Source organism: Tamandua tetradactyla, chromosome 2 (genome assembly GCF_023851605.1).
Source record: "Tamandua tetradactyla isolate mTamTet1 chromosome 2, mTamTet1.pri, whole genome shotgun sequence".
NCBI lineage: Eukaryota > Metazoa > Chordata > Mammalia > Pilosa > Myrmecophagidae > Tamandua > Tamandua tetradactyla.
Window position 1 is genome coordinate 206,019,986 of NC_135328.1, and position 13,909 is coordinate 206,033,894.

Consider the following 13,909-nt stretch of genomic DNA (forward strand, 5'->3'; position numbering starts at 1 on the left):
AGAGTTCCTGGAGCAACCCAAGAGTCCCAAGCCCCCGCTTCCTCGAGTGTGTTTTTTTCAATGTGAGAGGCTTGGAGACCCTCACTGCCATCCCAGCAGCGCACACAGATACAATTCAATTTTATAGGATGCATAGAGGGAGAAGGTAAACTCGGAGAGGCGGGGCTCTTCTAAATCAGTGAGGTGCTAAAGGGACTTCAGATGCCACTGCACCCTGCCCCCCTGCCCCGGCCCCCGGCAGCTGTGGTGGTGGCTCAGTGAAGGGCTTTTCTATCCCAGGGAAAGCCCGCTACCCAGCTGAACACATCTGAGTGCTGTGGCCAGGCCGTGCACTCTTTGTTGCCCTTTTGGTCTCAGCCTGCTGGCTCCTCTACTTGTTTCTCCTGGATCTGCTGGCACACTGCAGGACTGTCTCTGACCTTCGCGGAATCCCTAATTTAGTCACCTGTGCTCCCTGAAATCTGCAAAGGCATGGCGGATTTTGAGGAAATAAGGTAAGCTGATAAAGAACATCCGGATGAAACTTAGGTTTGGTTTTTGGGTCAGTCTATGTGGATTCCAAGACAGAAGGCCGGTAATGATTTTCAAATAAGTATATTTTGTGACCCCTAACTGATTCTGGAAAAAAATCTGGAGTGTGGAAAGAAGCTCCAGAAAGGGATGGCAGCCCTTGCTGTCACAGTCTCGTCTCGTCTGTAGCACCTTGGCTAGTTTCATTTCAGTGCGTGCAGGCCTGAGTCCCAGCAGCCAGCTCCCACGTTGCTTGCCTGGGGACCTCTCAGGAGGCTGCTCTGCTGATGCACTGGTGGGGGCCAGAAGTGCCAAGGAATTAAGGTCCCTGGCAGTGGCTCCTGACCAGTGGCCAGGCGGAGCTGGCGGCCATTTACCCCATCCCTTCACCCATCAGGTGGGATGACTTTTGAGGTGCGTGTTCCGTGCTGTCTCTGGGTTCCCCAGCGGGGTGCAGGTCCACACCCCAAGTCGGAACCTTCTGAGTAGCACTGCATCTCTATTTCACTTCCATACTCCCTTAATGGAGTTTTCTGGGGTCACCAAATAAACTATTTGCACTTGAATCCTTATCTCAGGCTCTGTTTCTGGGGAAACGAGGGTGACCAACTTGTCCTGACTTTCCTGGGACTATTTTCCTGTTTTAAAGATGGAAGTCCTGCCTCATGGCAAATAGTCCACCCCCAGTCCCAGGGCCACCCCGGGGGGAGCCCAAAGTAAGACAGCTGTGACTGGACTAAGTGAGGCGAACGGGTGAGAGAACCACGAGTTTGAAAGCCTTGTATTGACTTTGAGACCAAAGGAACAGAGACAAGTATAATTTTGTCATACTGTCAAGTTCAATAAACAATTTTTATGCGCTAAAAGCCTGAAAGAGAACAGGAGCCACCATTTACAGAGAAGCCATTCCTTTGGACACACACACACACACACACACACACACACACACACACACACAGCCCTGGGGAATGAGCTGCTGATTGTTGATGGACATTGGACGGCTGATGTTGGGTCTTCCACAATGCCTGCGTGACCTGCTACCGGACAAGAAGACAGCATGTATTCCAAGAACGAGGGAGTGTCACAGGCACCATGGAGACATCACAAGTGAGCAGGCGAGGGGTGCACGCTGTAGGCACTTGAGGCTCTGAGGGGACAAGCACCAGCCATGCCACTTGAGCCAAAGCCACCTGGGCAAATAAAGAAACTACACCACGGTGTCACCACGGTCACCCACACTGAGACAAGGCGCTTTGCCTTGGGAAGCGGCTGTAAGCTCGAGACAGCTGGCCCCAGGCCAAGGAGATCTGCAGCATGAACAGGAGAAATCCCACTTTGTCCAGTGACCAGGGGAGGCAGTGCTGTTGGCTGAAGTCCACAGGGTGGGACCAGGGTGGCCACGCAGGTTAGGGAGCTCCACAGTAGGGTGGGGTTTGGGTCCAGCCAGGGGCTGCCAGGCTTCCTACCTTGGGACAGATCTCTGCAGATCTGATTATCCAGCTGCAAAATGCCACACACGCCCCTGCCCTGGTTATTTTTACACTGGCACTGCGGAGCGTGCTATGTTACAGCTGAACAATACACCCATGTTTTTTTTTTTCTTTTCTTCTTTTCCCCCTGTTTGCTTCTCTTGTACCAGCCAGATTGGTGAAGAAATTGACCTGCCAAGTGCCATGGCAATGAACCCATGACCTGTTCCCGGGGAATGCCCTTCCCTTTCTTTCCCAGGGGACCAAGGATGCAGAATGTATTTTCATCTGTGGATCCCTTGGAGATGTTCCAATGGCAAGTCGTGAGAGGTGGCATTTAGACCCTCTCGGCAACAGATGCTGGGATCTCATGCAGATTCCAGCCAGATAGATGAATGGGGCGGCCAGTTGTGGGGGGAGGGGGCAGGCTGCACACGGATGGTGGGGGGGGCACCTCTCCTCCCTCCCGCTCATTGGGGATGCTGCCAGGGAAGAGAGAAGGGGTACATAGCAAAGAAGAGGAAACACTGCCCTTACTTAAGGGCAGGGACCAACTGGGGGCAGTCAGGATGTAGATAAAACTTTCAGTAGCCTTTTTTGACAGCTATTCCAGGGGAACAAGCTGGGAGAAGGAACCCTTGCTTTCTCAAACATCTGAAGAACAGGTTAAAACCCCCCAGAAGCTATCTTGGAAACAGCTACTACATTCATCAGTCACAGCAAGTATCAGCTTAGGTCAGTGGAGGACAGTGGATGCCATTCATTTTACCCACAGGTAGGGGATGAGCTGGAGAAACACCAGAGCAGGTTGTTCATTTACAAATCCAGTGCAAGTCTGCCTAAGTCCACGGGCTCCAGCCTTCACGGGAGCTGGAGTTGATCGTCTCAGGGGAGGGGCTTCAGAGAAGGTCCCTGCATCTGCGTGGGGCAGGAGGGTGGGCCCTTGCGGCTCTCTGTTAAAGTGACTCCCCTGTTCCACCTGTGAAAAGGAGGCCCCTGGCAGGAGCTCTGGTCACCAGCCCACACTGTCTCCTCTCTGGCTGAGCAATAACCATATTCGGATGTAGTCAGCTTTGTCCAAAGCAAAAATGAGCATCCGATGGCTCAGGGGGTTGGTACACAGGCCGAGGCCAAACTCGTAGATGGCAGGACCCCGAGGGGAGGTGGGTGTGTGGTCAGTCAAGGCAAATCCTGACTGCTAGGAAGTGGGGACATGGTTCATGGAGTAGTTTCTCCCCAAATGCTTCTTGCCCAGCTCTTAAAGGTCAGGGACAGCACCTGGAATTCCAGCACCAGGCACAGGGCCTGGCATACAGTAGGCACGCAATCACTGCTTTTTGAATGTCAATGCTAGAAGAACCAAAAGGGAGATTTCCCTAGCTGAGCATTTCCCCACCTGAGTAACCTGGTTAGAGCTGCGTGCTGAATCACTTCACTGGAAATAGACAAGGCCCATTAATGTATTACTGGGTCTGGGTCTTCCTGACCTAAGGAAACTTGCTTACCTAGAGTTTCCCCAACCTCCTTATCTACAGAACAGTTACTCATGAATCACTTATTCACATTTCACCCAAGAAACTTATCATTCTACAGAAGATGAAATGGGGGCCCAGACAAAGTGAGCAACTTGCCTAAAGTCACACAGCACACTGGTGGCAGAGTTGGGACCAAGAAATTTCCTGACTTAAATACCATGGTTCCACTAATGGAAGCTTGGAGGCTGATTTTTGTAGAACAGAGCCATTAGGTTCTTTTTGTCCCCTAATTCTCTAGCTAGTGTAAGGTGGAAAAGTCCCTTTACATTACCTAGAGTGCAAGGGCTGGTAACAGACTAAACCAAATTGCAGAGGCAACACTGCACATACAGGAGAACCCTTGGAACCTCTTCAGCATCAATGTAGGTGCTAATTACCTAAGGTTCTTATCTTTTCCTTAACAGCTATCCCTTGCATCTTAAGCTTGGCAATCCTGGTAGCAGGCTTCTGAGGCTACATGACATCTCAACACCACTGAGGTTTTAAAAAATTGTCTCTTGTCCAGACTTTCCCTTCAAGCCATTGGGTTATTTCAAACCAATAAGGTTTTGTTCCTTTGCATCTTAGGGTGCTGGGCAGTGGAGCCAGAGCTGCAGAGATCAGCAAATTGCTTGTGTATCAAACTCCTTACAGAGCTCCAACCACAGCTACAGGGGCAGGGCCTGAGCAGCTTTCCCTGGAGAAGAGGGGGTGGTTGCTCCCTCCACTCCCACCTCTCTGGGTTTCTCAGTCACTCCTTCCACCATCTTGCAGCATCAGCCTGGCTGCTCTTGCAAGTTCCACACTGGGCCACCCTGAGCCCCAGTCCCTGCCCATATTGAGGCCTGGAGATTGAGAAGCAGGTTCACCGGGCAGCTGGCAGCCCAGTCCCACCTGGTCATGTAAGAGGAGGAAGGAGGCCCAGGGTGTGCAAGTGCCATGTTCAAGGTCAGACAACCAGAGCAAATCCATTTTCCCTTAGAAGGAACCATCTTTGGGGGAGAGAATCATGGAATGTCAGAGCAGGAGGGGCCCCTCAGCTTTGGGGCATGCAAAGGTGGGCAACTTGCCCAACAAGGGCCAAGGCTGGGACCCGAATCCAGGTGTTCCCACTCCCAGCCTGATGGTTTTCCCATCTGTGGTGGGCCCAGAAGAGGCTGCCACCTCCCTCTGCTCTTCCTGGGGGGCTGGGCTGCAGCCACAGAAATGTTATGGGATGGGGAGGGGTGAGAGCCACGGAGGGAGATGGCAAGGCTCTCTTTACACGTGCCCTTGAGGCTTCAAGCAAGAGAAGCTAAAGGCCTGGGCTGGCTCCTAGCAGGGCCACCAGGTTCCACCTGAGAGGGCCAGTCTGAAGTCAAGTCAGTGAAGCCGCAGAAGGCATTTTATCTTAGGCCTTTAACCCTTTCCCACATCTCTTGGGAATGGATCACTGGCTTTTCCTGAAAGTCTTAAAAGTTTTGGTGCAGTGAGAGCCCTGCCAGGAAGGCTCTGCAGCAAGGTGGGGGCAGGGCGGGGGCGCGGGGCGGGGCGGGGGGGGGGGCTGCGGGCAGGGCGGGGGGGGGGGGCTGCGGGCAGGGCGGGGGGGGGGGGGGGGCTGCGGGCAGGTCCCGCATGCAGTCCGGGCCTCTTCTCCGCCCTCTTCCCCAGCCCCTGCTGGGGACACAGCTTCAGTCTTTACAGGTTCGGGCTTGTGCCAGGGCCCTGGGGCCCCTGCGGTCGGTATGACTATTGGGGGCTCTCCAGGTCTCCCTGAAGTGGGAAAGCTTTGGGGGCTTCCCACCAGGGCGGTGGGGCCTGAACAGACCTTTTCGGGATGAGCAATTTGGTGGGGAGGGGCTAAATCCTTGGAGAGAGGGGGGTGTCCAGATTCCGCTTGGGGTGGAGGGGCTCCCTGGGGAGGTCCAGACCCAGCACCAGGAAAGTCTGCAGGGCAGAGGTGACCAGGCAGTTTGACACCAGCTGAGATGGGACTCTGAGGCTGGGCCCACCAGGCACCTATGGGGGTTGCTTGGCAGACAAAAGGGGACGCCTCCAGGATTCTTTCACGCCTCTCAGCTGAAGCTGCCATCCCCAAACATGCTGAAGTACTGCAGCCAAGAGCAAAGACGTTCTCTGTGGCAAGAAGGCCCCTCTTTCAACAACGTGGTGTGGCTAGAGATGGTCCCCACTAGCCCAGAATGCCGTTCACGTGGAGGTGCCTCTCTAGCCCCTCAGCACAAGTGGATGGCGTTTCTTTCCTTTATGCAATTCCTGAAAGCGTGTAAACTATTAGAAATCGTATCTGGGGTTTCTTCACTGACTTGTGGGCATGCCTTTTCTCTCTGGACTTGTTTTTCACCAACTGCAGCTTAAATCTAACACTTGGCCTTGCAGGGTGTCTCCCCTTGTCCTGCTCACCTCTCTTCTTAGCTAGGAAGTCACAAATAATCTGTAACCCAAGGCTAAACTGTGCTAAGGGAGCATCCCAGCCAAAAACAAACAACAACAAAAAACCCTTCTGGGTGACTCTTGTAATGTATCAGTCACGATGGGTCTCTAACTGTGAGCTTTAGGGGTCCTGTACTGCCACCACGGAGACAAGTGGCTCTCCCACGGTGCAATGGGCCCGGCAGGTCTCTCTGTGCCTAGAAGCGAGCCTGTGGGTCTGTTTACTTGTAGTTGCTGGATTCTCTCATCCACCCTTTTTTTGAAGTTGCTGCTTCTCTTCCATGCCACCTGGCCCACCCAGGCTTAAACTGCGTGGTCCCCTCCCCAGTCCTCTAGTGTCAGGAAACCCCAAAGCTTCAGAAACAAACTCCCCCATGTCTAAGCAGGAAGGAGCCTTTGGATCATCTAGTGAGCTAGTCCAACCCCTCTGCCTCCCCCTCTTCCTTTACAGGTGGGGAAACCAAGGCCCAGACAGGGGCAGACACTGGCCTAAAGTTGCACAGTTGGGTGGTGGCAAAGTTGGGATTGAACTCAGGCTTCCTGACTGCCAGTCCAGGGCTCCTTCTAGCAACCAATATATTGGCTACAGCTTCAAAAGTATCCCCCAGCAGGTCCGAGTGACCCCCCTTTCCTCTCCCCCCCCGCCCCCGCCTCCCCTCTCCCGGCACTACACGTAATTCGGGTTATAGCAGAGCATATTGAACTCGAGGTTCTCCTCCCAGTGCCGCAGGAGCACGAACAGCTGGCGGGCAGCGGCCTTGAGCGTGCCCCGCGTGCGGCCCTCGGGGACCTCCTGCTGCTCCAGCCACGCGTTGGCCTTGGCAGCCACCAGCTCCCACTCAATGAAGTAGGAGGCGGAGCTGTGCTCCAGCCACGCCAGCGCCACCACGGTGGCCCACAGCTTCCCCGCGTGCTCCATCGCAGCCCTCGGCTCCAGGCCCGGCTTGCCCTCCGCCAGAGGCTCCGGAGAGAAGCTGTCGCAGGAGGAGTGCTGAGGGGAGGGGCTGGTGCACAGGTGGGGGGTCGGAGTCTTAGCCTCAGGCTGGCGGGTGGTGAGGGACACTCGGTGGCAAGTGAAGGGCGAGGTCCACTTGAGCTTCTCCATGGGGATGTGGGTGGCCTCACAGAAGGCTTGGTTAAGCAGGAAGGCTCCGGAGGCCAGCTGCAGAGACACCTGTCGGGGGTGGTGATGCGGGGAGCCCCTCAGTGGGCCTCAAACTTTTTCACCCTTGGAGCCCCAGGCCATGCAGAAGTTTTGGATCCACTTAGCCCACCTGTTCATCTCCCACCACTGCACCTTGCCAGGCGCATTTGCTGATTCCTGGTTAAACGCCAACAGTTCATCTCCATCCTTCATCCCCCTTTGGGCTCAACACTAGCCAAGCCCAACTCAACATCTTCTCTCCAAACTTCCTGGATGGGCCCAGCTCGGCCACTGGGACTGTCCACTCTGTCCCGCTGTCTGTGGACAGTGCAGTTCCCTCCTCCTCCCTCCACACCAGTCAATTTCCAAGTCCCATCAGGTCTCTTTTCAAAAGAGCTCTGGAATCCACCATCTGCCTCCACTTTCTCCCTCCTCTGCCTGATCCATCCTTCCTGCCACCGCTGCCCCCCCACCGCCCCCAGGATCTTTGCAAGGCACAGATCAGCTCATTCTTGGGTTTAAATCAGCTTGATGGCTCCATTTTTCTCTTAGAATAAGTCGATTTGTAAAATTTACTTACAAAGCCCAGTCTGATCTGGCCTTGGTTTACCCTTGTTGCCTGCACCCTCAAACTCAATTCCCCAGCTGCCATGCTCTCTCTCTGTCCTCTGTCTTCTCCGACCAAATGGGGCCTCTGTTAGCACAGCCCCAAGGAGCAGAAGGGCCTGGCTCCTTCTCCACTAGATCCTTAGTGCCGTGGGGGCAGAAACTGCATTAATCTAGTTCAAGGTTGTTTGTCCAGGGCCTAGCACTGGGCCTGATGCCATAGATGCTTGTAGAGTGAGTGAACTGCATTTGTGCTCTGTGGCCCTGGATATTTGCAAATGCAGAAGTACACTCTGTACCACTGTGTACAGGGACGGGTGACTCAGAGACGCTCAGATGGTGCCTTCCTTCGAGCACCCTCTGATCCCCAAGCCCTGCTGGCCCCCCATGTGGCAGGGCGAGGCACCCCCTGCTCTTTAAATCTGAGATGCTCACCCCAGAACTGAGCTTCTCACCCTGCCACAGCCTGCTGGGACTTCTGCAGGGCCACATACTAAGCATGGTGCATGCCCCTGGAGTGTTAATTTTATTCGTTTGTGAGTCATTTCGAGGCTTATTTTTATAAATTGAAAAGCAGACACACATAGATGGTGGAGGAGAATGCATAAATCCTGTGAATTTTTAAAGTGAAGACAGCAGATTGCAAGGAATATTCTTGATGCTGGCATTAGCTTCTAGCCACACCCCTAGACCCTTGGGGGTAGAGTGGCTCCCTGTAAACTCCCTCTGCCCTGCTGGCTGCTGGGTGAAAAGATCTAGGAAGCTCCAGGGCTCAGGGGATCTGAGTTCCAAGACCCAGCTTTTCCTCCCTCTGTAGAGAAGGAGGGGTGGGCGGGAGGCTCTCAGGAAGACCCTGGTGCTGAGCTGGGGGGCTGAGGTCTGGGCTCTGGGGGACTCACCAGCGGTACGTAGTCGTAGCTCTGGCACTCTGAGCTTGACTCTGGAGCCCTCATCAGTGGCTTGCTCAGGAAGCCCTTGGCCGCTCGTGTCAGCAGCCTGGACTTGCGGAGGTTCAGCCTGTGGGGTTGGAGCCGGGGAAGAGTGGCTGGGGCCGCTCCGGTGGCCGCCCTGGGCTTCCCATCCCCAGTGCCCACCCAGCCGCCTCTGAAAGTCAGGACCAGAAGAGATCCAACAGGTGGGCTCCTCCAGTCTCCTCATTGGACAGCTGAGGCCTGGTAGGAGAGGGGAGGCACTTGCCCAAAGTTCCCAGTGAGTTAGCAGCAGCCTGAATTAGGAGCCAGGCTAGTTTTCTTTTTCATGACTAACTCTTTTTTTTTTTTTTTACATGCGCAGGCACTGGGAATTGAACCCGGGTCTCTGGCATGGCAGGCGAGAACTCTGCCTGCGGAGCCACCCTGACTTTCTTTTGATATTGTCTTCTTGCCGAGTCAGGAGAGTCCCATGCTGGCCCTCCCAGGGGTCTGTGCATTAGAAAAGAGGCTATAGAAGTGTAGGAGATGGGCTGCGATGCAATGCGGGGGGGGGGGGGGGGCAGGGGGGCGGCTCAGGTAGTGCAATACCTGGGTGACAGTGATATCTGTGGGTAGGGGGAACTTCTTAGCACCCTTCAAATTGTGCCCCATCATTTGTTTTATCTAAACATCAGAGTGGGCCTGCCTAGGCCTTCCAAGCTAAAGAGAGCCCCAAGAAGATGAGTGGTGGTCGGGCGTGTCCTCATCAGAAACCCCTCCTACCTGGATCCAAAGAGAGTCTCTGACGTCTTCATGGAAGAAATGGTATTGGTGGCCAGACTGCTCAGGGGACCTGGAGAGCCACAGAATGACAAAGTTGAGGCCCAACAGAAGATCTTGGTCAACGACTCTGCCCAGCTGGGGAAAGAGAGGCCCAGAGACGGGCAGGGGCTTGCCTGTCTCCCTTTGTCCCTAGGGACCAGAGCTGACCATTAGGCCGCAGGGCTGTTCCTGACCCAGCTGGTAGGGGAGGAGAGAAATGTATGGGCCCACGTGTGAGGAACTGGTTTCAAAGTTTCCTTGGCCGGTGGACCCCTGGCATCTTCTGGAAGGTTACCTGTGGGGGCAATGACAGCTTCCTGTCAACCTCCCTCATCCCCAAATAGGGTCATTGAGTTTACCTCCCTGGCATGTTGCCACAGGATTCTGGTCAGAATGAGGGGACAGAATGACTTTTATGACCTGAAGCAGGTAACGTCACCTCTCTGAGCCTCAGTTTCCTCAACTGTAAATTAGACCCCCTACACCTTTCACAGAGGTGTTCTGAGGAATAAATGAAGTACCGGGGACTTTGGTGGGGTTCAGACCCTCTCCTCACCCAAAGATCAGTCGCCATCTCCATCTGAACTAAGAAGACTGATGGCCCCAAGTGCCCACTCACCTTCAGAAGCCATGTGCCTCTCGCGGCCGGAGGACAGGGCCTCGCTGACGGGACCAGTGGGGCGTTCTCCCATGCCTACAACAGAGGAAGCCAGTGACGCCCGGCCTCTCCCGGCCCTCCGCTTCTTACCTCCCATCTCCCCGGGAGAGTGATGAGTTACTGGAGGCATAGGCCAAGGTCAAGGTTTCCATCCCTGTTGGCATGGGTCTTCATCTTCCAAAGACATCACCAACTGCCTGACCCACCCTGGGTCTGAACCCCAGATGCCCTGTGGACTAGCTGTGTGGCCTGGGGAAACTTACTTTCTTTATGAGTTTCAGTGGCAAACTGGGAATAATAGTACCTATCCCGCAGAGTTGTTGTGAGGATTAAATGAGGTACTACACAGAGAGTGCTTTGCGCCTGGCACAGGGTATGAGCTCAGAACGGTACGGTGGAGTTGCAGCCCTGAGCTACAGAGCCAGCAGGGAAGCAGGGGTGGGTAGGGCCTGAGGGTTGGTGGGAGGGGAGGTGGCATTTCCTTACCAGGCCTGAGCCTCTCTGAGGAGGGGGACTCGTACCAGCTCTCTATGAGGCACCAGACTATGGCACTGGCTTGTCAGAAGGGCCCGAGCCTCAGTTTCCCCATTGTAAAGCAGGAATAGTAATTGCATATGTTTTGTTTGAAATGCTTAATAGGGTGGTTGATATTATGGTTATTATTCCAAGGGCCAGAGGGTGATGGGATAGTCCACTCTATGGGAATAATCCAAATGATGGAAAAAAGCTTCTCGCACATATATATTCATTAAAGCCTTTGTCTCTCCTATAATACCATTAGTTCTGTGAGGGTCAAGACAGAGCTCTGTTCATTGCTGGGTGCAAAGGGCCAATGCAAGAATGAACTAATGACAGAATTACTGAATGATGGAAGCAACCAGGAGGCAAATATCATGATGGCTAATCTCATGGGTTGTGGAGCCAGATGCTGCTTGGACTTAAACCTTGACTCTACCACTTATTAGCTGTGTGACCTTGGGTAAACCACTTAACCTCTCTGAACCTGTGTCCTCATCTTCTGATGGGGAAAATAAAAGAAACTCCTTCAGATGGTTTTGAGGCAGAATTGATAATTAGAAGAGTGTCTCACACATAGAAAACTCTCAGTAAATGTTAGCCATTGCCCTCCTTAAGTGCGGAGAAGTATAAGGGTAGAATAGGAATTTTGTCATTGGAGATGTGTATGAGTCAGAGCATAACAGAAAGGGAGGGGTTTGTGATTTTAATGGCAGCCAGGGTTTACATCAAGAGCTGAAGATGCACCAGACATTGCCTATAAGACTGGAAGCTCGGCCCAACTCTGGGGTAGAGCAGTTTCCCCCAGTTTTGGAGGAACCAAGTAGCTGGCAGAACTCCTTAATCCTGAAGAGTTCCTCTGGATTTCCACCCCCTCACACATCGCTCTGTTTTAATCCATCAACACCTGTGAACATTTTCTAATCCTTTGGGTAAGTCATTCTCATCCTCTTGGAGGACAGGCTGGCCGCCAGGTGGGCCCTCTGATGTCCTGCTCTTGCATACCAGAAAGCACATGAGGGTGCCTGGGAAGGAATTAGGACACGTGCAGCAGTAAAACTGTCTCTAGAGAGACAGAAAGACACACACATTCAGGACACACAGGGTTAAAGCCACCCTGAGAATTAGTGCTAGGCCAGGGGCTCGAGGTCATCAAAAGATCAAATCATGGATCATGCAGGGAACAGAGATCTGCAAGGGCCGAGCCGCAGGCACAATGAAACCAGGTGAAGGCTGAAAGCAAGCTGTTGGGAATCCTGAAAGAAGCAGATGGTGGAACCCAAACAGATGGAACCGCCTCTCTGTTCTTTGCTGTTTTCCCTGTTTATTAGATTCCCTGGCATTTGGTGCCTGGGAGGACTCAGAGGTTGGTGTAAGGAATAGTCACCAGGGTTGGCGGCCCTTGAAAAGGGAGATGTGTGGGGTTGGTGTGGGCAGGTGGGCAGGGAGGCAATGCGGCTCGCTGGCTCCCAGCAGCTCCCATATGAACGGTGGTGTGCGCGGGCCAGGCCAAGTCCCTAGGCCCATGTCAGGTCACAGAGAGCCCGGGAGGCCTGGCCTGGCCCTGCCCCTGCCCAAGGACCCAGAGGGCAGACTCAGAGGCCTCTGGGACCTCAGACAGCAGGTGCCGAGCTTTAGGGGCTCAGGCTTCTGAATGTGACAAAGGCAGTTCTTACTTAGGTTCTGATATTTGCCATCTCCTGCTGCTGAATCTTCCCCGAGCATGGTCTGGGATCGTCCGAAGTTGGCAGAGGAGCCCCTCAGCTGGCGGGCCAGGAGCCGATAGCTGCTCATCCGTGATGCAGCACCTTTATGGAGGACAGAGAAAAGGGGTCAGGTGGGGGCAGATGTGCTGGTGCTTTGTCCCTGCTCCAAGGGCCACAGAAATGATTCTGGCTTTAATCAGCTAATTCACCACAGGCAGGAAGGCATTGAACAAGGTAAACCCTCAACTTTGGAGTCAGAAGACCTGGGTCTGCACCCTATCCGTTAACCACTGCAAGCCTCAGTTTCCAATCTGGAAAATGGGGACAATAATAGTTCCTTTGCTGGGTAGATACTACAGCAGCAATGTTTTCTGGTTAAAACGCTGGTTTTCTCAGGAACACCCCATTCTCCTTCTCTGCCAGTTTGCTGTCCCAGAGACCCAGGTCCCAGTTTTCACGCCCACAGAACAGGCCCTGACATCCCAGGGCATCACCAGTGGGGGGCAGCTGGAAGGGAGATGGAGCTACAGCACCTTAAAGTGTGTTTTGGGGACCCCCCCCTCTCTAAGAACACTAGATCTGTAAAATGCTCCTTATAGAAAAGATTCTGTTGGAAAACAAGTTTTGGAAAAGCTATTTTCCCTGAGCCTATTAATGTATATTGATGTACTAAAGGCTCTGAGAAGTCGTGTAGTAAAGAAAGTTTTAAAATTTTATTTAATTCACTGTTTCCTAATCTGGTGCTTCCTATTTTGGGGGCTGAATGGCTATCAAAAGGACCCGAAGTAGGGTTCCAGTTTCTTGGAACAAATGTGGAAAGTGTTGATTCTAGATCTTGGGAGGGGGGACTTTGGACGTGGATTAAAATACAGGGCAGGTCCCTGAGCCTCCCAGGCTGTGGCTAGAGATGCCGGCAGGGATGGTGAGAGGAGAGTGAGAGGGAGAAGTGGGCTGGCAAAGCCAGTCACAATACCCTATGGGGCAGCAGGCCGGGCTAGAGAGCTTCTGGCCAGAGCCTGAAAGGAGAGATTAGGGAGAGGGGGAGGGTGGGTTGTCCTGATACCACGGATTAAAAAAAAGAGGGCGGTGGAGGGGAACAGGAGGAATAAAGAAGGGGCACATTTTGTTTCCAAACGTAGTATTTTCAGGAAGTCTGCTGCAAAGGGGAGCACAAAGGTCAGGAGACAGCAAATCAGAAAAGAAAAAGTGTGTATAATTCATAAACATACAATATGTGATGTAGTTTCCAGATTAAACAATTAAAGAAATGCCCCCAAAGAGGGATTCTTTCCTCATCTATCAGATTGTTGATATCAGAATTTAGAAAGATGAACAACATTCAGTGTTGGCAGGAAGGGACAGTGGAACAGCCTTTGGGGCAGGGGCCAGTTTGCTAACATACATCACAAGTTTAAATGGGCATACCCTTTCATACTGCAATCCTACTTCCAGAAGTTAATTTCGCCCGAGGAAATAACTGAAAAGGTGCACAAGGATGTTCTTTGCAGCATCATTTAAAATAATCAAAATGAGAATAGACTAAAAGTCTAATAATGGGGTCTGGTTAAATAAACTATGACAAGTTTTAAAACGCGATTGAGAGCAGTGGGTGAGGGCAGACTC

At 53.0% G+C, this 13,909-nt stretch overlaps 1 protein-coding gene across 2 annotated transcripts in view; it reads right to left on the bottom strand.

Moving 5' to 3' along the window:
- Window positions 1-5,444: 5,444 nt before the first annotated feature.
- The window catches only part of VWA5B1 (von Willebrand factor A domain containing 5B1), a 55,866-nt gene continuing 47,401 nt past the window's right edge, over window positions 5,445-13,909 (bottom strand). For both annotated transcript variants that reach the window (XM_077151019.1, XM_077151020.1), the window contains exons 18-22: window positions 12,257-12,388; window positions 10,026-10,100; window positions 9,368-9,437; window positions 8,573-8,690; window positions 5,445-7,097 (exon numbers count right to left, since the gene is read on the bottom strand). In XM_077151019.1, coding sequence (XP_077007134.1) covers window positions 6,591-7,097; window positions 8,573-8,690; window positions 9,368-9,437; window positions 10,026-10,100; window positions 12,257-12,388 — 902 coding nt within the window. In that variant the 3' untranslated portion in view covers window positions 5,445-6,590. The remainder of the gene's footprint in view (window positions 7,098-8,572; window positions 8,691-9,367; window positions 9,438-10,025; window positions 10,101-12,256; window positions 12,389-13,909) is intronic.